The 24511-nt window shown below is 43.7% G+C and overlaps 1 protein-coding gene across 1 annotated transcript in view; it reads right to left on the minus strand.

Moving 5' to 3' along the window:
* The window catches only part of NUP93 (nucleoporin 93), a 102544-nt gene extending 79951 nt beyond the window's left edge, over positions 1 to 22593 (minus strand). Inside the window, exons 1-2 of the mRNA XM_082861848.1 lie at positions 22530 to 22593; positions 8181 to 8373 (exon numbers count right to left, since the gene is read on the minus strand). Of these exons, the coding sequence (XP_082717974.1) occupies positions 8181 to 8359 (179 nt within the window). The 5' untranslated portion in view covers positions 8360 to 8373; positions 22530 to 22593. The remainder of the gene's footprint in view (positions 1 to 8180; positions 8374 to 22529) is intronic.
* Positions 22594 to 24511: the final 1918 nt, after the last annotated feature.

The following is a 24511-nucleotide window of genomic DNA, read 5'->3' on the forward strand; positions in this document are numbered from 1 at the left end:
ATAATTACACAAAATATTTATACAATTCCAAAGTCAAATCTATAAAAAAGTCCATCTTCACCTTATTTTTTCCCTTTTCCTATAGGTAACCCTTTGTTTCTTTACACCATTTATATTAATCACAACTTTTTTTTTTTTTTTTTTGTGGTACGCAAGCCTCTCACTGTTGTGGCCTCTCCCGTTGCAGAGCACAGGCTCCGGACGCGCAGGCTCAGCAGCCATGGCTCACGGGCCCAGCTGCTCCGCGGCCTGTGGGATCCTCCCGGACTGGGGCACGAACCCACGTCCCCTGCGTCAGCAGGCAGACTCTCAACCACTGCGCCACCAGGGAAGCCCTAATCACACCTTTTAATTTCCTGTATTTGTTGCTTTGACATCTCGGGCCTTGCTGGCACTGGAGCGACTGCCTCTCCCAGAGTTAGCTAATTCCTAGAGGCCTGTAAGCACATATAAGAACATACGCACCCTAATCAATCCAGAGCCCATACCTCAACCACCTCCTTCAATGGGTCACTATCCCCTGCTCTAATCATCTCAGGGTGAGGTACCAGACAACTTTACCCTAGAGCTCACTGAGGCTATTCAAACTAGCCAATCCTAAGCCTGCTCACTCTGCCTTCCCAGAGAAACCTCAGTAAAGGCTCTCGCCCAGGTTTTCCCCTTGCTTCCTCTGCCCCCTGGCTGACCTCAGTGCTCCCTCAGTGGCCCTGCATGGCATGCCCTGCCTCCTGTTTCCAGAGAAATGTGAGTAGAGGGCTTCCCTGGTGGCGCAGTGGTTAAGAATCAGCCTGCCAATGCAGGAGACACGGGTTCGAGCCCTGGTCCGGGAAGATCCCACATGCCGCGGAGCAACTAAGCCCGTGCACCACAACTACTGAGCCTGCGCTCTAGAGCCCGAGCTCTGCAATAAGAGTAGCCACAGCAATGAGAAGCATGTGCACCGCAACGAAGAGTAGCCCCCGCTTGCATCAGCTAGAGGAAGCCCGCACACAGCCCCCGCTTGCATCAGCTAGAGGAAGCCCGCACACAGAAAAAAAAGAAATGTGAGTAGAAACTTCTTCCTTCATGACAGTCATGTCATATCCATGTTTGCATGTCTTACCATACCTGATTATAGTAAAGCTCAGCTATTTTTAAACACCTTCCTTCTTTTTTTATTAGCAGTTATGTATATGTTTGTGTTACGTACTTTTTAAAAACAGCTTTATTGAGCTATAATTCACATACTATACAATCACCCACTTAAAATGTATAATTCATAGATACATTTATAAATGAATCACTTTGTTGTACACCTGAAACTAACACAACATTGTTAATCAACTATACTCCAATATAAAATAAAAATTAAAAAGAATTTTAAAAAATGGCAGAATGTTGATATGATAGGTGATGGGTACCTGGGAGTTTATTATACTGTTTTCTCTACTATTGTGTATGTTTTAATATTTCCATAATAAAAGTGTTAAAAGTAAGTGCAATAAGAGGGGAAAAAAGAATCTCAAAAAAAAAAGTATAATTCAGTGGGTTTTAGTATAGCCACAGATTTGTGCAACCACCACTACAATCGATTTTAGAATATTTTCATCACCCAGAAAAGAAACCACCCTACCCACCAGCAGTCACTCCCTATGTCCCCTAATCTACCCACTCCCTTGGCAACCTCTAATCTACTTTCTGTTTCTACAGATTTGCCTATTCTGGACATTTTCTATAAATGGAACTATACAATATGTAGTCTTCTGTGACTGGCTTCTTTCACTTAGCATAATGTTTTCAAGGTTCATCCATGTTGGAGCATGTATTAGTAGTTCATTCTTCTTTATTGCCAAATAGTATTCCATTATATGGATATGCCACTTTTATTTACCAATTCATCAGCTGTTAGACATTTCGATTGTTTCTACTTTTTGGTGATTATGAGTAATGCTGCTATGAACGCTCATGTACAGGTTTTTGTGTGGACAACCGTTTTCATTCCTCCTGGCTATAAACCTGGGAGTGGAACTGCTCAGTCACATGTTAACTCTATATTTAACCTTTTGAGAAACTGCTGGATGTTTTCCAAAGTGGCTGCACCACTTTACATTCCTACTGACAGTTTACGAGGGTTTCAATATTTTCCACATTCTCACCAACATTTGTTATTATCCGTCTTTTTTGATTACAGCCATCCTAGTGGGGGTGAAGTGGTATCTTATTGCGGTTTTGATTTGCATTTCCCTGATGGTTAGTGATGTTGAGCGTATTTTCATTTGCTTATTGGACATTAATATACCTCCTTTGGAGAAATGCCTGTTCAGATCTTTTGCTCATTTTAAAATTGGGTTGTCTTTTGGTCCAGCCACTAAGTAAAACAATATGGAGGCTTCTCAAAAAACTAAAAATAGAACTACTATATAATCCAGCAATTCCACTCCAGGGTATGTACTTGGCAAAAATGAAAACACTAAACCAAAAAGATACATGCATCCAATGTTCACAGCAGCACTATTTACAATAGCCAAGATATGAAAACAACCCAAGTGCCCAGCCACAGATGATAAAGAAGATGTGATACACACATATGGTGGACTGTTACTCAGCCATAAAAAAGAATGAGGGACTTCCCTGGTGGCGCAGTGGTTAAGAATCCACCTGCCAATGCAGGGGACACAGGTTTGATCCCTGGTCCAGGAAGATCCCACATGCCACAGAGCAACTAAGCCCATGCACTGCAACTACTGAGCCTGTGCTCTAGAGCCCACACGCCACAACTACTGAGCCCACACGCCACAACTACTGAAGCCCGCATGCCCTAGAGCCCACACGCCACAACTACTGAAGCCCGTGTGCCTAGAGCTCGTGCTCCACAATAAGAGAAGCCACCAAAATTAGAAGCCCACGCACTGCAACGAAGAGTAGCACCCGCTCACAACAGGTAGAGAAAGCCCGTGCAGCAACGAAGACCCAATGCAGCCAAAAACAAAAAACAAACAAAAAAGAATGAAAATCTGCCATTTGCAGCAATGTGGATGGGCTGAGAGAACATTACACTTAATGAAATAAGTCAGACAGAGTCTGATACTGTATGATATCACTTACATGTGGAATCTAAAAAATAATGCAAACCAACGTATACGCAAAACAGAAACAGATTCACAGATATAGAAAACAAACTAATGGTTACCAAAAGGGGGAGGGAAAGGGGGAGGGGCAAATTAGGGGTATGGGATTAAAAGATACAAACTACTATATATAAAATAGATAAGCAACGAGGATATATTGTATAGCACAGGGAATTATTATATCCATTATCTTATGACAACTTTTAACGGACTATAATCTGTAAAAATATTGAATCACAATGCTGTACACCTGAAACTAATATAATATTGTAAATCAACTATACTTCAAAATAAATTGGGTTGTCTTTTTATTATTGAGTTGTAAGAGTTTTAATATGTTCTGGGTATAAGCCCCTTATTCAACATATATTGTAATATGCAAATATTTTCTCCCCATTCTGTGGGTTGTTTTCTCTCCTGATAGTGTCCTTTAAAGCACAAAAGTTTTTTAATTTTGATGAAGTTCAGTTTATCTATTTTTGATTCTGTCACTTATGCTTTTGGTTTCACATCCAAGAAGGTCAGAAGATTTACACCTACTTTTAAGAGTTTTAAAGCTTTAAAGACAAATACCATATGATTTCACTTATACGTAGAATCTAAAAACCAAATCAAATGAACAAACATAACAAAACAGACTTATAGATTCAAAGAACAAACAGGTGGTTGCCAAAGGGGAGGGAGGTGGGGGGAATGAGTGAAATAGGTGAGGGAGATTAAGAGGTACAAACTTCTAATTACGAAATAAATGCGTCACTGGAATGAAATGCACAGCATGGGGAATATAGTCAATAATATTGTAATAAAGTTGTACGGTGACAGATGGTAACTAGACTTATTGTGGTGACCATTTTGTAATGTACAGAAATATCGAGTCACTATGCTGTGCACCTGAAACTAACATAGTGTTGAAGGTCAATTATACTCAACTAACAACAACAACAAAAAAAAAGGAATTGTTTCGGTCATTCTAGGTTCCTTGAATTTCCATATGAATTTTAGGATCAATTTACAAATTGCTGCAAAAAAGCCAGCTGGGATTTTGATACGAATTGCATGTAATCTATAGATCAATTTGGGGAGTGTTACCATCTTAATAATATAAAGTCTTCCAATCCATGAATATGGACTTTCTTTCACCTGCTTTCTTAAATAAATGATAAAGTACTATACCCTTTCCTCCACCTTGCATGTTTATTTTACTTAACGATATGGCCTGGAGTCGCTCCATCCATGGCAGTGTATATTCTTGTTCCTTTGTGCTACTGAAAAGCTATGCACATGTACCAATTTTAAACCAGTCCCATATTGATGGATGTCAGAGTTGTTTCCAACTTTTGCTATTACAAATAATGCTGCAAAGAATAACCTTGTGCACACATCTTTTCGTACTTTTGCCAGTGTATCTTTGGGAGAGATTCCCTGGAAGCGGGACTGCTGGGTCAAGAGTAAATGCACTAGCTATTGCCAAATTCTGTGCCGCAGGCACTCTATCTCCACCAGAGATACATGAGAACGTATCCAGTGCCTAGTGATTTTAAGGCATACCAGGACTGGGAACCTTGGCATTTAAAAATTAACTATTAGAAAGAAAAAAAAAATTAACTATTAGAATTATGAGAAGAGAAAGGTCATCCAAGTGGCTGGTGCCTGGAGGAACTGTGGGCCTGTGCAGTGCATATGCAGAAGTTCTGATGGGGGAGGCAGGGAATCTAGGGTAGGGATGGTTTTACAAATAAAGGCTGTACCAGAAACTTTCAGCTTCTAAGGGTGGAAAAACCCAAAGGTTCCCTGCCCCCAACCTGCCCCAATTTTTGTACGCCAGGCAGCTTCTCTTGAGCACAGAGCCAGAGAGGCTGGAGTCAAACAGTCCAGTCCCAGGAGAACAGAAGGACAAAAGCTGTTCTCAGTCAGTATACATGGGGAGCAGAAAAAAAGTCAAGAGGCTTGAGTTAGTCCCACCAGTCACTTACTGACTGAAAATCCTGGGTGCATCACTTTTCCAAGCTTCCTTTTTCCCCTGCTAACATGTGAAGGAAAACCCTGCCCCTCTCACCTCTCAGGCTTGTGAAGACCAGTCAAGAGAGCACCTATTATAAGCCTAGGGGAACTGAAAGTGCCTTACAAACGTGAGGGATTCTCACTGCCCAAGCTGGATTTGAGTTCTGGTGTGACCGACCACTTGCTATCTGACTCTCCTCAATTATAAAACAGAGACAGTAACACTTATTTCACAGGGTTATTTTAAGAGGAAAGTATAAAGTGCATGTAAAGTACTTGGCACAATGTCTGACAGTAAGTGCTTTAAAAGGTAAGTTAGTACGAGCATAGTAAAGTTATAATCTGCTGTTTAACTTTGGGTAAATAAATGTTTATACATGCTTTGCTTGAACATGAAGAAAAGTGTGAAAGAATAAGTAAATTAATAACACTGATTACCTTGGAGGGTAAAGTTAGGGAGAGAGAATGATTGCTGCATTTTTCTTTGTACACCTCTAGGTTGTTTGGCTTCTGAGCTGAATGGAAAAATCCAATGAGGCATCTCCAATGAGAAAAAGGGGGGATGCAATTGACGATGTGTACCCAGGGAGGGCTTCACAGCTAGTGATAATATTCCATGTCTTAACTGTGACATGTGCACAGGAGTATTCATTCATTTTCCTATTATTTACACCAGGAGTCAGCAAACTTATTCTGTAAAAGGCAGACAGTTAAGTGCCTCAGGCTTTGCCGGCCATACAGTCTCTGTCATCACTACTCAACTCTGCTACTGTAGCACAAAAGCAGCATAGACAATACATAAACAAGTAAGTGTGCCTGTGTTCCAATAAAACTTTAACAGGCAGCAGGTTGGATTTGGCTCCTGGGTCTTAGTCGGCCAACCCCTGATTTATACCTTTATATATGTTATACATATGCTTCTTTATGTGTGAAGGTATTTTACAATTTAAGAATATCACACATGCAAAAAAGCCAGCAAATCTGTTCCCTAAAATGAAAAATCCAACAAAGTCTATTTAAACAAATGAATTTCAACACAGAACAATTCACTCTTAGGTCTACAAGCTAATCTTAAATAAAATCTTGAAGACAGAAATTTTTTTCAAAATTTATTTCGTGTAAGAAAATTTTCCCTATTCACTTCTCTCCTCTGCCCTCATCCTGTACTGAAATATTCACATCACACTTTATGTCTCTGCCTATCAAGGAGATGGAAAAATACAGTCATCAGCCCTTTGGTTTCTTTTTGAGCACCTGCCCCACCCTATACCCATTCTTTCAATGTTCCAACTTCCTCCTCCCTAAAATGATGAATTTAAGGTAGAAAGATATGAGGAAGAATGGAAATTTACAAGAAAGAGAGCATGACTGATAATTGTTCCCAAGAAAACATTTTCCCTTTTTGCACTTAATAGGCTGTAAAGCTAATGCAATTAAATTATAACTATAGCAACTCAGCTGGCATCACAGTCCTTTCGCTCCAGCAGCATCCTTTCACACAAGCAAAAGCCTGCACGCTAAAGACCCGGGGTAACTGCAGGCAACCAGCAGCAGCAGCAGTAGGAGCCTGCACGGAGGGCAAGTTAGCAGAAATGTCTAAAGGCTGGATGGGGTGCTGAGGAAAAGTGTAGTGGAGCAGTTGGCTGCATTTAGCTACAAGGCTGGATAGTGAAAAACCCCTGCCAGGGTTCCCCTGATTTGCCTTTACCAATACCAACAGAACACAAACTAACTAGTATTTTAATAAATAAAATTCTGGGGAGGCCTACGTAAGAATTTCTACAACATCCTTACTGACTCAGCAGAGCAGCCAAAACATTCAGCTCTCAAGATTAGTTGGGAAAAAAAAATGTAGCCCTTATACTCACCCCCTGTGACATTTACTATGTATCCAAAACAATGTCCCCACCTTAACACCAGCACTTAGGTCTTATCAAGTTTAAGGAATGAAGACTGAGCAGATGACTGACGATTTCCCATACAGTATTTCCCACAGAGAATCTCAGCCACTTTCCAGACCCAGCAAGGTCACCAGTAACAGCACCTCTGCATCCTCCCATGACCCTTCCATCAGGGCTAAAGGAGCATACACTCTGGAGTCAACCTCACTGGGTTTGAATCCTGACTCACTACTCACCAGCTGTGTGATCTGAGAGAGTTACTTGCCCTTTCTGAGCCTTAGCTGCTCATCTGTAATACAGGGACCACAGTCCTACTATTTGTTGTGAGGATTAAGCAAAATCTTACTGATGCAGAGTAAGTAACCAGTAAATCACATTTCTTATGGAAAGAGGCGAGATTTTTTCCTGCCTCACCAAATAATAAGCTTCTTGAGGGCAAGGACCATGTCTAATTCATGGTTGTAGTCCCAGAGACAGCCCAGGCCTGGCACAGTGGGGATCCCAAACACATGTCTGTGGAATCAACAACCCAAAGCATGTTGTGAGGCAGCAGCAGCCACTGGCCAGTCAACCTGCACTTTTCTCCTGCTGCACTCTCTTGAGGCTCACCCACTTTCCTCTTCTACAATCAACTGGCAGCCACTGCATTTCCAAGGCCTTTTAGAAGCAGCCTCTGGGGTCGCTGACAGTAAGCAGACAGGATCACTCCTCACTTGGATGGCTTCTCATCACTAACTGCTCATCAGTTTCTTCCAAGTACTCTTAAAAACTCTGCTCATCACTGGGCCCTCTCTGGCTTGGAAGGTAACATTTATCTGTGTGACCCACATTTACCAATATACTACGTGAGCCATTTATCACCAACAGTCAGTGAACCCAAGCAGGAACGACTGGGACGGTTTCTGTATGACAAAGCCCTTCGCCCTTTCTCACCCTCATCATCTCTGCCTGTGATAGGGACTTGCAGCTTGGTCAGGCAGACAGGCTGGAAAACCCAGGAGGCAGGGAGACAAAGCAAGGCTGCTGACCTGTTTATAAAACCTCTCTTGAATTCCTGAGACTCTGGCTTGTATCTGTCTTTTACAGACTACATCCAAATTCAAGGCAGGAAAGAAGCAGATCCTGCCCCCGAGCCACCCAGCACCAGTGCTGCCTCCCCACCAGTACTCACGCCTTGACATCTGCTGTCTCCTGGGATGTGCGTGTGAGGGTACGGGAACGCAGGCGCTCGCCTGCCTGCTGGATCTCCTGTAGGTTCCGTTCCACATGGGGAAGCTCTGAGATGCCCTCGGTCTCAGCGGCAAGCTGTTCAGCTTGCTGAAGGAGCTCACCAAACCCCTCAGTATCCATTGGAGATGCAGATCCTAGGTGGGGGAGAAAAAGGAAGAGACCCAAATCAAGAGGAAAGATAGGCTTCAAACACTGCCTGAACCTGTCACAAGCTTAACAAACACTAGGACTTTTTGTAAACAGACAAGGAGACAGCTCGTCAACAAGCAGGATTTGTTCCTGAACATAGCCCAAGAACAACAGTCCTGACAGAGAAAATGAGTCAGACTGAGAAGAAATAGATCATTTCTGTCCATACTGACAGCCCCAAGATTGATTTCTGCCACCAGAACAAACGCAAAGATATTAAAGCACAGATCAGAATTCCTGCCTCACTTCAGACTCAAAGCCGACAAGGCAACAGAAGCCATGGTGGCAACCTCTGGGAGGCGTAAAGAACCCTCAAACTTCCTCTCCCTCCACCTGTCTTAGACAGAAAAACACCTCCACCTGCAGACGGCTGGCAATTTATATGGCCATCTCATCTCATATGATTCCCAAAGAACTCCATGAGGACCCTGAGAAGACAGAGAAGGAACTCCAGTCCACAGAGCTCAGTTCTGTGCCTAGAATACTCTCTGCTGCAATGAGGCTGAACTGAAACCAGAAGAACACAGGTCTTCTGACTAATCCCATTAGTCTCCTTCGCTAACATAAAAGACAGTCTTTTTAAATTCATGTCCAAGTCTCCATTCACTCATTCTTCAGCTTTATCTCTGAGAGCAGAGATCCATGTCTGCTTATTATATATGACATTCAGAATATGACTTAATATACCTACTACTTTTAGAGATGCTGTTGCAACTAATAATTATATTAATTTAAGTAGCAGCTGGCTTCTAGACCATGAATATTAGCAAGATCACCTGTTTCTCCAACAACTGAGAAAAGCTCTGTGAACAATGTTGATATTTAATGCATATATGATATTTAATGCATTTATGAATCTTCTATATACTGTACCATCCTTGTATAAGGTTCACAACTAAGAGAAGGAGTTTTTAACTCCTACCACTATTTAAGTCAATAGAAGATAAATAGTATCAACATCATTTTAAAAAGTTACATTGCTAAAAGGTTAACAAAATTATTATTTATTAAAAAAAGAACAATATTCTTTAAATAGTAGCTCTTGATTATATTTTTCCCCTTTGTTTTAAACCCATGGCTTCTATTGTACTTTAGAAATCCCTGTGGTCTAGAATTGTAGTTACAATGTTAATGTAATATATAATTATATCTCAGCTATGAAGCTCAGGTTAATGTTAAAAGAGCATGGTTTCCACCATAAATCCACAGCAGCATAATAAGGACTTTTAAAAATGAACATTAAAGGACATTAACTTTAAAGGCAAGGGCACAAGGTTAAAACAAAAATAGCTCAGCTGGAGTAAACATGAAGACATTTTGGTATTCTTTATGAAGTGCCAAGCTGACTTTAATCTTTAGACAAAAAGTCATATACACTACAACTCTTTACCTAAAGTTTCTAGATAATCATTGTCATTTTTTTTTTTTTTTTTACCTAATAGAATCAAGCTGTAACTGGCCACCTCTACCTGTGAGAAAATGTGGATCACAGATTGAGAAGGTATTCTCAGGGACAGAAGAAGAAAGAAGCAGAGAGTATAATTAAATGATGGCTCCTGCTTGATGGAGATATGTTTTTCCTCAGAAACCTATAGGGCCAGTGATGTTCTATGAACTACCAGAAACATGGTCACTCACCAGAAAGAGGAAAAAAAAAAGAAATATGCTGCCTCTTACCACCACACTTTTTTTTTTTTTTTTTTTTTTTTTTGCGGTACATGGGCCTCTCACTGTTGTGGCCTCTCCCATTGCGGAGCACAGGCTCCGGACGCACAGGCTAAGCGGCCATGGCTCAGGGGCCCAGCCGCTCCACGGCATGTGGGACCTTCCCGGACCGGGGCACGAACCCGCATCCCCTGCATCAGCAGGTGGACTCTCAACCACTGCGCCACCAGGGAAGCCCTCCCCACACTTTTTTTTTTTACTCTAAGATAAAAATAGTTTGTCTAACAGAGCCAAGGAGAAGGAAATACTTTTTTTCCTTCATAAGGAAAATTCTGGAACTCCCTGAATAAAACAAAACTTTTTTATGTTCAAAAAAAGAAGAAAAATAAAGGAAAAAAATATATCTATCATTTCACGTAACATTTCCATGTCAGACAAATTCAGACAAAGGAAATGCTCAACTTCTCAAATGACTTGCCCATACAAAGATTTAAAGTGATGGATCTGAGGGTAATAAATGCAAAATAAAAGTCATGATTTACTTTAATATGGTCCAATAAATATGATTTTTAAAAGTTAACTAAATAGAATTATTTTGACCATAGTAAAATAAAGGCTGAATCTCTAAACAACATCCTAAACTTAATATGCCCCAAACTGAGCTTTAACCTTTCATCTACAAAACCTGCTCCTTGGCCTGCTCCAGCCAGTTGCTTGGGCCAAAATCCTTAAGGGCCTCCCTGACTCACATCCCACATTCAAATAGGCCAAAAAAGCCTTTCAAATCTACCGTCAAAATGCACCCAGAATCTACCTCTTCCCACCACATTCCCCCACCCAAGTCACTCTCACCTCTTCCTGGCTTCCCGGTTTCAGCCCTTGTCTCCTACAGTGTCTTCTCAATCCAGCGATCAGTGATCCTTTGAAAGTCTGATCACACCCATCCTCTGTTTAAACTTCTTGTACAGAGTGAAGTCCTACAGAAGCAAGCCATCTCTTCTTACCTCCTAGACTCATCTCCAGTCCTGTCCCGCTTCCTTTCCTGGGCTCCAGCCACCCTTGGGGCCTCCTTGCTGGTCCCCCAGTGGGTCAAGCACATTCCTGCCGTAGAGGCTTTCTTTGTACTCCTTACTTCCTCTACCTGGAACGCACTTCTCCCAGATATGCTCATGGCTGATTCCCTATCTCTCTCAGCTAAACTGTCAGCTTGCCTCTGATGCCGACCTATAACAAAATATTTACGAGTGCAACCTGCAACCACCCTCAGCACTCCCCCCCACCCCCAGCTAGAATGTAAACTGCACAAGGATAGGGTTTTTTGCCTGTTTTGTTCACTGAGGTACCCCAGGTTCTTAGAACAGTGCCTGGCACATAGTAGGTTCTCATCTGTTGAATGAATGGGAGTTTTATTCTTCCGTTTGTGGAGACTGTTCTTCTTGAAGGCTTCCTACACACTCTTGCCAAATCAGCACCCACTGGCAAGCAGAGACCAAAGCAAAAACATTCCCTTCCGACTACCAACTGATACTTAACATTTCTGAGGCTGCACAGCATAAGGCAGAGACAGTATAAATGGCATGAATTCAGATCACACTTGGTCCAGACTAGTGCTTTCCCTCTAAATACCCAGACAAAAACCCAGTGATATTTTAGAAGAAACAGCCCAGTTTTCAGGTGAACAAATTCCAAACTAAAAGAACAAATATACATACAGGAAGAACTGTGCTATATAAGTTTAGAGTAGAAAATAAGCTTGTTCCATGTCTGTCTGAGAGAAGAGAGAAATGTATATGATACCATATTTGGGAAAAACTGGATCTGTCCTGCATTATAACTCAACCAGTGGAAACTGATTTACAAAAAAGTTATCAAAGTTTCCAAATGTATACTTTGATGTAGTCACCATCTCATTAAAATTTTTAAACATATGGTTTATTTTACACATTTAAAGATGATTTTTAACCCTTCTGCAAAATAAATATCAATTTAGCCACAAAATATAGGGGTTAAACAAACTGAATATCAATTTTGACCCAAGATACTGAAAACTGATCATGAAAATAACCTCACTGGCTTTGTCCAATAGTGAGAACCAGAATGATTAGCCGGAGCGGAGGTGAGAGGGTGAAGTCCAAGCTCTGTGTTGGGAAAAAAATCTGGCCAAGACACACGCAGAGACTGGATGCCAGCTGCACCCCTGGGGAGCTATGGAGGAGGGAGCCAGGAAGAAGCCACACTAAGAATCCACAGAAGTGGGATGTGGAACAGTCAATGCAGCAAAACTGGGGCTCGACCGGAAAAGGCCAGCAAGGACAGACAGCACTAAAGCTCCTCTCTGTCAGCATGACTCTGAGCCTGATTGTTGAGTGGCCTCTGGAAACACCGAAAGGTGCTTCAGAGAGCATGGCAGGGTACGAGGGCCCTGAGCAACAAACTGCTCTCCATGCCTCTTGGAAGAAGTCCTACTGAGCCTCCACAGACCTCCTCAAACACCCGGGTAAGCCTTAAAATGAAGGGCAAACTTATCACTGCTGTTAGAAGGCAAGACTGGTTATCCTTTGGTGGTGGGGTGGTGTGGTGGGGGGGAACAGGAGGAGGCAGAAAGGAGGCTTCTGGGGGGCTGGTAACTTTGTTTTTTTATTCTGGGTGCTGCTTAATAGTGTGTTCATTTTGAGAACATTCACTGAGATAGACTCGTGATTTATGTACTTTTCTGACTGTGTATTGCACTTCAATAAAAAGTACCCCATCAAAATGAAGGACAATGACCCACTGTTTTTCAGAGGTTGCAGACACCCTGCTATATTAGAAATGGTGGGACTTCCCTGGCGGTCCAGTGGTTAAGACTGTGCTTCCAATGCAGGGGGTGCAGGTTCGATCCCTGGTCTGGGAACTAAGATCCCACATGCTCCACGGTATAGCCAAAAAATTTTTAAAAATTAAAAATAAATAATAGGGCTTCCCTGGTGGCGCAGTGGTTGACAGTCTGCCTGCCAATGCAGGGCACACGGGTTCGAGCCCTGGTCTGGGAGGATCCCACATGCCACGGAGCAACTGGGCCCGTGAGCCACAACTACTGAACCTGTGCGTCTGGAGCCTGTGCTCCGCAACGAGAGGCCACGATAGTGAGAGGCCTGCGCGCCGCGATTAAGAGTGGCCCCTGCTCGCCGCAACTGGAGAAAGCCCTCCCACAGAAACGAAGACCCAACACAGCCAAAAATAAATAAATAAATTTTAAATATATATAAATAATAATAATATATAAACAGAAATGGCGAATGCTCTTAGTGGGAAGTTCCCAAGATCCAGACCTCTTCACCACACCTAGAGGATGATGAGAAATTAACTAGGGGAAAAAATTAAAGCCACGGCTTTAGACAGAGCTCTCACCTAGAGCTAAAACCAAGGACTGGGCAGACTTCCATTTCTTCAAATTAGTCAGCACTCACCTGTCATTCAGTGTCCAAAAAAATGTCCCTTCCAGGCACATAAACATTCTTAACAAAGAGAAAAAAAAAAATCTCCAAATGGCATATAGGATGAAATGAACTTAAAAAAAGGGCAGAGCAAAAATGCATCAAATAATTTTGGTTCACTTGCTATTAACATGTGTCTTAATTATGAAAAATATGGTCATTTCCACATTCCCAATATAACCATGTTAAATATTTAATCAAGCCAAAAAAGAGTAGTGTAGTATAATAAGAAATATATCTGGTCTTTGTCCCCAAGTTCCTGGCACACAGCTTCTAAAACCCTTGGAATGTCCTGAAGTTCTGAGTCTTTTGTAACTCACAAGGAACCCCTTTTAAGCACACCTGAATGTATGCAATTGAGGTAAATTGGAAAGGCTAAGCTAGGTGGCCTCAGGATGGGGCTGGTCACCAGAAAGACCAAGTGATTAGAGAGTTGGAACTTTCAGCCTCACCCACCAACCTCTGGGGAAAGCAAGGGCTGCAGATTAAGCTCTATAAAAACTCTTGGGGGCTTCCCTGGTGGCGCAGTGGTTGAGAATCTGCCTGCCAATGCAGGGGATACGGGTTCGAGCCCTGGTCTGGGAAGATCCCACATGCCGCGGAGCAACTAGGCCCGTGAGCCACAAGTACTGAGCCTGCGCGTCTCGAGCTTGTGCTCCGCAACAAGAGAGGCTGCAACAGTGAGAGACCTGCACACTGCAATGAAGACTGGCCCCCGCTCACCGCAACTAGAGGAAGCCCTCTCACAGAAACGAAGACCCAACACAGCCATAAATAAATAAATAAAATTTTTAAAAAATTGGATCATATATTCACCTTTCTCTTTAAAAAAAAAACTCTTGAACAATGAGATTTGTTGAGTTTCTCAGTTGATGAATGCATCCACACGCTGCAAGAATGGTGCACCCCGGTTCCACAAAGACAGAAGCACCTGTGCTAAGGACTCTTCCGGACCCCGTCCTATGTACCTCTTTACCTGGCCATTCATCCTTCATAATAAATCAGTTGATTTACCTCGGGGATAAAACCCAAATAATTTCCTCATCTCTAAAGAGGAGATGATAATGCTTACCTCCTTCAAGGGGTTGATGATACACAGAAGGTATTATTAACTCTCCTGATTTATATCACTGTAAAATGCTATTTTAGCTTTTTCCCAAAGTTGCCAACTTGGCAACACTTTGTCAATTATAAATGTCTCTGTTTCAAAAAAATCTTCTAGCAAATATATGATACTAAATTATGACATTTAATCACAGCTTCATATCATTCAGTAAGAACTTCTGGGAGACACCTGCAATTTTTAAATGTACAATTTTTACATTCCCCACCATCAAATATGGTTTTAATTATAAATACAAATTTCCACAATGAAGGTGTAATTCAAAAGAAATTTAGCATTGAATTTCAAGTGGAAATCTTGCCCTCAAACTTATTATTAATTAGACTGCAACAGGATTAAAACACAAGAACAGTGTTCAATGTCCAACACCAAGATTAATGAGGAAAGCCTCACAGGAGGTGTCAAAAGCTGAAGACTGGTTCTGCTCTCCTCTCTTCTTCTGAATACATAAACTATGGTTAAATGACAGCATCATTCTACTTTGTACTATATCTGTCAGCTGTCAATTACAACAACCAAAAGAAAATTACATCCTAACAGATACTATTGTTTCAGATGCCTCTAGAAGACAAAAACAATGATTAACAACAACAAAAAAAGTGCTGTTGGATTAACTCTTCATAGTCCTGTGAAACTAAGTAAAAGAGTTAGACCTAATCATTATTCAGAAGGTAGACTTCTGGAGAAAACAAAGAACTACTTTTGCAAATATGTTCCTATAAAAGGGTTTCATCTTCAAGGAATTCATGGAAAAGACTCTGACAAGTACACGTTTCTGGTAACTGACTATACTGCTGAACTGAATGAAAAAGGAGTTTCAGAACTCTAATGGAAAACTCATGAATTCATAAAAGTGCTAACAAAAGATCAAGATGAAAAAAAAATTAATTACATGGGACTGAGTGAACTGATGAGGATGATTATAATTTTTGTGACTTTCTGTTTGAATAAAAAAATAAAAAATCCCACAAGGACTCAGAGGCGAAAAATATACAAATCAATTTTTACTGAAAAATAAAGGAGCTGTTACAGTGGAGGATTACTGGACTGAATGTCAATATTATGACATAGTATGAGTGTGTTTCGTGTTTGGTAAATGCAGTCATTATTGCTTTTGTTGTGGTCATCCATTTACAATGCTTGGTGTCAGTTTATTTATCTCTTGTAAAAATAAAATACAGTGTGTGTGTGTGTGTGTGTGTGTGTGTGTGTGTGTGAAAAAATTTTCTTAATAGCTGTTCTCTATTTTAAGTAATAGATTTATTTGTAAACATGTTGTAAATAAATGCTACTGGCTGAAAAAAATAAAATAAATAAATAAAATAAAATAAATCTAAAAAAAACACAAAAAAACAAAGAATTAAAATAAATTACCCTAGACAGAAGAGAAATTAAAGACCTGAGTGATTCAGTACAAGTATGGGCCTGGATGACTCAGTGTTTGCAGTAAGGAGTGTGTAGTATCAGCTTTCTTGATACATAACACTTGTATTATTTCATCTTCAATGAGCAAAGAGAAGCAATCTGGCATCACACAGAAACATAAAGTAACCACACAGCCTACCTTCTGACAAATTCTTGGAGTAGAACTGTGCACCCCTTCCTGGCTTTGCCCTGCATCATCTCTCTGACCCTGGGACCGGCCCTTCCTCATCTCTGGATCCCAGTTTCACCACCGGTGAGAGGAAGGGGTTGGCTCAGGTGATTTCTAAGGTCCTGCCCGCCGTGAAGAATCTACAGACGTGGGATATTTTAATTCAGTCTTTAAACTCACTTAATGAATGTGTCCTTGGAAGGAGCAGCCCCATTTTAGCAGTGATGAAAAGTATCTGTATAAAGAAACTGAGGAATGATACAGGCCCCATATTACAGCTGGCATAATCGGGGGCAGATCACCAAGTCTACCTCCAAAAGGCTCTGGCTCATCTCTCGAAACCAACGGTTCTCAGCTGGGGGCAGCTTTGCTCCCCAGGGAGCACTGGCAATATATAGAGGCATTTTTGGTTGTCACAACTGAGAGAGAGAGGTGACGTGCTACTGACATCTAGATGGCAGAGGCCAGGGATGCTGCTAAACATCCTATGATGCACAGCACAACCTCCACAACAAAGAATTATTCAGCCTAAAACATCAATTGTGTCAAGGTTGAGAAACCCTGCTGTAAACTAAGGAAGGCTTCTTGTCCTGAAAGCCATGACACCAGCATCACAGGCACCAGGAACCCCAGGAAATATATGCATACATTTTTTTAAAAATATAAGAGAAGCACTATAGTTGTTATCAGATTCTAAAGTCTGAGTCCCCTGCCCCCCCACCGACCCCAAATAATCTTCAAACACTGTATATACAGAATTATATCATTTGAGTTTTTAATGGTGGTAGTCATTCCCCGGTATACCACACAGCAATGGAAAAGATCAAACTAAAGCTACATGGAACAATAGGGATAAATTTCACAGACATAAGAATGAACTAAAGCACCAGACACCAAAAAAAGACACTGCATGATTCGATTTATATGGATTTTAAGAAGAGAAAAAACTAATCTGTGGTGCTAGAAATCAGAACACTGGTTATCCGGGGGGTTGGTGGGGATGGGGAATGACTGGGAGGAAGCACAACAGAACTTTTCTGGTACTACAGACTGAAATGTGTCCCTCTAAAATTCATATGTTGAAGTCCTAACCCCCAATGTGAAGGCATTTGGAGAAGGGACCTTTGGGAGGTAATTAGGTTTAGATGAGGTCATGAAGAGGGGGCCCTCATGACAGGATCAGTACCCTCCTAAAAAGAGACACCAGAAAACTGCTTCCTCTATCTCCCACCCCTACTCCACACACACATTCACCCAGGAAAGTACATGTGAACACACTTGAGATGGTGGCCACCTACGAGCCAAAAAGAGAGAGGGTCTTCACCAGAACCCAACCATGTGGCACCCTGGTCTTGGACTTCTAGCCTCCAGAACTGCAGAAAAACAAACTTCTGTTGTTTAAGCCACTCAGGTCATGGTGATTTATAAGGCAGCTTTCCTTCATTCATTTAACAAATACTTATTGAGCATCTACCACATGCTAGGTACTGTTTGTTCAAAGCAATGGGGATGGAGCTATGGAAAAACCAGACAAAGTTCCCCAGCCTCAGGGAGCTTATGTCTATTAGGAGACAGACAATAAAAATGCATAAACATATAGACACATGATGCCAAGTATTGATAAATGCTATGAGGGAGGTAAAACAGGGAAATGCAGCAGAGTGGATGGTAGGACTGCTTTAGCTGGGGTGTTCTGAGAAGCTTCTTTTAAAAGGAAACCTTTGAGCAGAGACCTGATTGAAGTAAGGGGGTGAGCTATGTAGATATTTGGGGGAAGAATGTTCTTGCCAAGGAAACAAGGCAGAAGTGTAGTTTGCATAGTTGAAGAGCAGGAGGCCACGTGGCTGAAGCACATAATCATGGGTAAGGGTGGTGGGAGAAGGGGTTGGGACAGGGTCAGATCATGTCGGCTTCCCAGCACCAAGGACTCTGGATTTCAGCCTACTTATGACAGGAGCCAGTGAAGGGTTGAGCCTTCTCTAAGGCTCATTCCCACTGCTGTGTGGAGAACAGACAGGGGGCTTGAGGGGACAAAGTAAGAACAGGGAGACCAGTCAGGAGGCTACTCCATCACCCAGATGTGATACCTGAGACCCGCGCGGACCAGGGTGATAGTGGTGGAAGAGACAAAAAGTGGGTCTGATTCATGGATACTATATTTTAAGAGTAGATTTAGTGTAGACATGAATTGCTGATGTAGAGTGTGAGAGGAGAAAAGAAGTCAAGGACAATGCCAAGGTTTTAAGCCTGAGTAACTCAGACCATGAAGGTGCCATTTACTGAAACGAGGGAGACAGGGAAGGGAGTAAGCCTGACATCACAGGGTTGCCGTGAGGATGGCATTAGATTATAGAAGTAAAGCCCATGGCAGAGACCTGCGCACAGCCAGAGCTCAGGAAGTGATGGTTGTCCTTTTTTTCCACTGTCATTGGTTCCTTCTAGGATTTAGGTCTCTCCTTCCCTAAAATAATTCCTCATCAGTAGGGGAAACTGGGTGAGGGGTACAGAGAACTCCGTACTATCCTGCATGTGTTCTATAAATCTAAAACAAATCTAAAATAAGAAGTTTATTTTTAAAAACTTCCTCGACCCCGTGTCCTCCTCTGGCTTCCACTCCCTTCATAAAGAGACGGCCATCCCGTCACGCGTCATTCATTCATCACCACTGCCATCTAACTTTTGCTTGCCTGCCTCCCATTTCCTGAACTCCCCGGCAGTCACCACTGACCCAACTGCCAAATCCAATGGACTCTTCAATCCTTCCTTTCTCACAGCCTTTGACATCCTAACCACTCCTTCCTTCCTGAAACTCTCTCTTCCCAAGACGTGGAGACTCCACCTTCTCCTGGGTCTCCTCCTCCTCCTCCCTCTCTCAGCCTCCTCTGCTATGCCTCCTTCACCTACCCACCCCTCAAATGCCAAGCTTCTATCCCTGGACCTCCTCTTCTCACACTATGTATTTCTCTGGATAACATCCACTTGAACTTCAACTACAATTCCTACCACAGCCATTCATCTCCCAGATGGCTACAGACCTCTCTGAATCCGTTCACATACACATGTGCATCCAAGAGAACCACACACACACTCCTAAGCAGGCAGTGCCAGGAGGCTCAAGGCTGCCTTTCCATGGACCTCGGACGCCTATCTGGGCCCAGGCAAGGACACTGACCTATCAAAACAAAGGTGACTTCCGTATCTCTATGTCCAGCCCAGCTCTCTCCCAGGGTCAATATTTCCAACTGTTCACCTGACATCTACAGCTGGCTGACCAGTGGATGCCTCAAACTACATATTATCCCAAACGCTTCACTTCTCTCCCCTCTTAGCTGCCACTGCCACCACCACCAGCACCACTTCCTCCTCCTGCATTTCCAGTCTCTCTTGATAAAACAATTAGCACCAGTCAATTCATCCAGAAACCACCTCAGGCTCCCTTTCCTCTCCAAACATCCAATCTCCAGGTCTATCTCCCAAACCTTTCGGAAAGTCGAACCCTCATCTCTTTTGCCCCCACTCTAACCTCACGCTCTTCTCCTGATTACCTCAACAGTCTAAGCCTTCTTGTTCCTCTAACCTACACTCCCCTTGGCTAGAGAGGTCTTTCTGAAACGTTCCCCTGGCTTTATACCCTCAGGAACACCTTCCATCTCCTACAGAAGGAAGTGCTCATGCGTTGACACGGCCAATAGGGGCACCCTCCAAAGAATGGGCACTGCCACCCTTACCATCCTCATCTCTTACTGCCTCCCAGCAAAGATACTCTAGCAATTCTCTACTCCTTGGGATGCCTCATGCTGTTTCCTCCCTTCACACACTGGCACATACAGGTGTACACTCTGCTAGAACACAAACATACCCTGGCACATGGGAACTCCTGTGGACCTTGCAAAGTCAGCTGGGACAGTCCTACCTACCTCAAACCCCTCCCACACTATTCTCAACCATCTATTACTGTTCTTCCCTGGCCAGGTGAAGAGTTGTGATGATTTTATTCCCAAGTCTGTTTCTCTCTCTACATGGAGAATTCCTGTAGGGTGAGGTCCACTGACTGCTCAGCTTTGAATTCTCAGCTGCTAAGTTTGGTACAAACTTAAAAAAGTTACCGAATAAAATGTCTGCTGAATTAAAGTGACCTGTTCCCTGAACATACCTCAGGTCCTCACCTCCAGGTCTTTGCTCTGACCCCTCCTTCTCCTTGGCATATCTATCTTTCTCTACCTTATTTTCTACCTCAGCCCATCAGGAAGCAGGTTTAGACACTCAAGTTCGCCACATCTCTAATGTTCCCACCTCAGGGTATTTGCACTTGCTGTTCCCACTCCAGGAATGCTCTTGCCCGAGATACTCCCCTCTCTGATTTCAAACAGGTCTCTGTTCAGACATCCTTGCCCTCTTTTTAAAAAGGCCCTGCCACTACATGCTACCCCTGCGGGCTTATTGCTGATGATGTGCTCCACAGAAACAGCAGCTCAGTGAGCACAGGCCTATCTCAGTCACCACTGGATCCCCAAGCCTCTAACAGTGTCAGGAACATGGATTTATTTTCTATTTGTTGAGCACCTACTGTGTGCCAGGTCTAGGTGCTGGAGATACATCAGGGAACAAAACAGATAATGTTCTAGAGGGGGAAAACAAACAATACACAGATAAATGAGTAAAATATAAGAACGACTAAAGCAATAAAGGAAGATAGGAAGTGGGGAATGTCTCACTAGGTGACCCTTGAATAAAAACCTGAAAGAAGTGAGGGAGCGAACCATATGAATATTGAATCGCAAGCACAAAGGTCCTGAGGTCGGAGCATGTCTGCCATGTGGAAGGAGAGGGTAGCAGAAAACGAAAGTGGGAAAATAACAGTGGGTCAGATTATGTAAAGCCATATAACTCACTGTAAGGAGTTCATCTTTAAACAAGATGGGGACCCACTGGAGGGTCCTTCTATCTGCTGTGCTGAAAATAGGGGCCAGGGCAGAAGCCAGGAGACCAGGTGGGAGACTATTTCAATAATCCAGGAGAGGTGATGGTGACCTGGTCCAGGATGCCAAGCATTGGATGTGAAGAAAGAAAGAAAGAGAGCAGTTAAGGATGACTCAAAGGTTAACGGTCAGAGCCTTTTACATTACTGAGAAAAAAAAAAAAAACAGCAAGAAAAGCAGTCTGGGAAGAGAAGTGGAGGGAACCTTGCTAGCCCTATCTTGAAATGTTCAGGTTGAGTTCCCTACAAATCATCACAGTGGAGATATTAAAGTAGGCAGCTGGATATAGGTCAAGGGAGAGGCCCAGGCTGGAGATATTCATGTGGGATCTGTTAACCTAATAAACAGGCATTAAGAACGATGAGCCTCGAGTGAGATCACCACGAATAAAAAATGAAAATGTCCCAAACACAAATTCACAAAGAAGAATAACTGAAAGAAAGAAGGAAGGATACGATGCCCAAGGGCACCCTCTCACAGCCCCCAAACAGAACAGAAAGGTGACCCTTGCTGAAAAACATTTTGGTCTAAACAAATCATAACCTCTTCTCACACCCGACAGAAGGGCAAACCTGGACCAGCAACTCTGTCAATGGGTCGTCCAAACTTGGAACAAAGACTCCTGCGGTCGGCCCCGTAATTTTTAAAAAAGAGACCCAATAAATGCAGGCATTGCCTTTGCAGAGGATGGGGTGCTGTGGGCCCAGAGAAAAGTGCGGGCCACCTCCAGGTTCTAATCACTAGCATCTCCCTGCATGGGACGGCGCCTTCCGCTGGATGCAGACAGAGGAGATAGGCCAAGGCTCACAGGGTAGTCCCTTTCCCGGGAGGAAAACGCCTCCCGATAGAGTATCCCCGAGGAGCGAGCGAGGGAGCTGACAGGGCGCGGTCAGGAAGATACCAGGCGGAGTGTGATGGCGGGGAGGGGTACCGGTACAGCCAAGGGTGGACTCGCAGGGCAGGGGTGGGCGTGGCGCGCCGGCAGAGCGCTGTAGTGGGACAGGAGGGTCGCCAGGGGGCCGAGGCTCCGCATTCAGAAAGAGAGCAGATAGCAAGCACTCCCGGAGCGCAGCCCGACGCTATAATGGGGGGCGGTTCGACAGGGCGCTGTGTCGCAGGCGTCAGGCGTGCCGGCTGCCATGAGGCGAACGGGAAGTGTGAGCAGCACGGCTCCGAGCACGGGGACCGGGCTCCGCCCAGCCTCTAGACCTTAGGTTCAAGGACCTGCCCCGTGTCGAAAGGACGGAGCCACAAACACCCTTACCTGGCGTTGCAGCCGCGTCAGCCGCTCAGGTCCGGGTTAGAAAACGCGGCGGCCGCGTCTCCCGCCGCTCGCCCGCGCTTCCTGATTGGCCGAGACCGGCCTTCCCAGAAGACCCCGCGCGGCGCGCCGCCAAATGAACTTTATGGAGACCCGAGGAGGAGGACACGGACATGGGCGGGGCTTGGGCGGGGCTTGGGCGGGGCCTTCGACTGAGCTGTCCCTCCCCACACGCACCCAGCCACCGCCCTCACCCCTCCCACGTGGTTAGAGTCGGCTCCTGCCGGAGAAAGCGATCCCACAATTGCCTGCGCGGATTTCTTACCCTTCATTGAACACCATCCGAGTGCCAGGCACTATTCTAGGTACTGGGGGCATAGTGGCAGCCACGGCAGACAAGATCCCTGCCCTAATGAGTTCTCAAGCTGGTGGGGGAAACAAAATATAATAAATCACCTCCAGTTTGTAAGGAGGGCAATGACGAGAAAAGCAGTGTGATGGGAAAGAGAATGTGGTCAGGGAGGGCCACTCTGAGGAGGTGCTGGCTGAGCTGAAACATGAATGATGAGAAAGGGTCAGCCTTGCAGAGTCTTGGCTGCAGAACATTCTAAGTAGAGGGAACAAATCTGAAGGCTCCACCGGGAAACAAGCCTGGTGTTTGAAGCATAGAAAGAAGGGGAGTATGACTGCTAGAGGATGATCCAGCTCAGGTGGGATAAGACTCACAGTTGGCTGGGGCCAGACTTTGCAGGTCCTTCAGGCCACAGCAAGAAAGTTGAAATTATTCCTCATGCAAATGGCAGCCACCGGAGGATCTGAAGCCAAACTGTGACATGAGCTGACTTACCTTTATAGACGATCTCTCTAGCCCTCTGGGTAGAGAAGAGGGAAGCAGAGAGGAGCTGGGAGGCTATTTCTGTGTCCAAGACATAAGGAGAGTGGACCTTTGATTGTCACAGTGCCCACTCATGCAACATACATTAGTGCCCACAATATGCCCAAAATGAATGAGACCCAGTCCTTACGATCTGGTGAGGAAGCAGAGTGTATGTCAATGTAATGTGCTAAGTGCATGACAAAGCTATATAAGGATGCTAAGGGTGTTTAACCCGGTCTGGTGGGTTGAAAGTCAAGGAGGCCTTCTCAGGGGAAGTGACACCTTAACTGAGCCATAAGGATGAATAGGGCTTAGAATGGCAGAGAGAGAGGAGGTTTTTCCTGGCCTAGGGAATGGTGTAAGCAAAGGTAAAGAGGAGAGAAAGAGTGCTATTCCCACCCTCACCACACCTTTCCTCTCACTTCTGACAGATTCTCTCCTTGACAGAACTCTAGCCAGGCTCCTCTGAGCCCTGTTCTCTTCTAGGGCCTCAACCTCAGCCTGTAACAACTTGAGCAAAACAACCAACATAGTTTCCAACAGCTCAGGGCCACATCCTTAGGTGACCCTAGCCCCTCTTAAAGTACCTGCCAGAGAAAACTCAAGGCTGCCAAAAGAATTTACCATTTTTTCCAGCCAACACCTGAAGATAGGGTCCCTGTCTCCCAGCCTCTGTGCGAGGGCAGCAGCCTAACTTCAGTGAGCACCAGTTAGCAAATCCAGATGAGTTTCACATGGACTGACACCTCCTTCCCATTTTTGGTAATTTTTCCCTAACTCAGCAGAGCTCAACCCCCTCCCTATTCTCTGATTCTCCCTTTGAAACGCCCAGTCACCTCTGTACAAATCAAAGTTGAGTTCCATTCATGCTGGACTCTGTTCTTTACTGCAATAGAATATTGCTGATTAAAATATGTCCTTACCACTTTAACTAGTGTCCAGCTTCGTTTGTCTTTAACAGCTCACACAAGCATATTGTGGGTTCTATATAAATAATTGATGCTGATTGGCAATATATATGGGTGTGGCCTTTGTCTTAAAGCTATTAAATATAACCAGATCCTGCTGTGGTCAGACGATATCCACAAATATAACAGCATCTTGCATC

This window comes from Leucopleurus acutus, assembly GCF_964270905.1.
Source record: "Leucopleurus acutus genome assembly, chromosome: 20".
NCBI classification, from domain to species: Eukaryota; Metazoa; Chordata; class Mammalia; order Artiodactyla; family Delphinidae; genus Leucopleurus; species Leucopleurus acutus.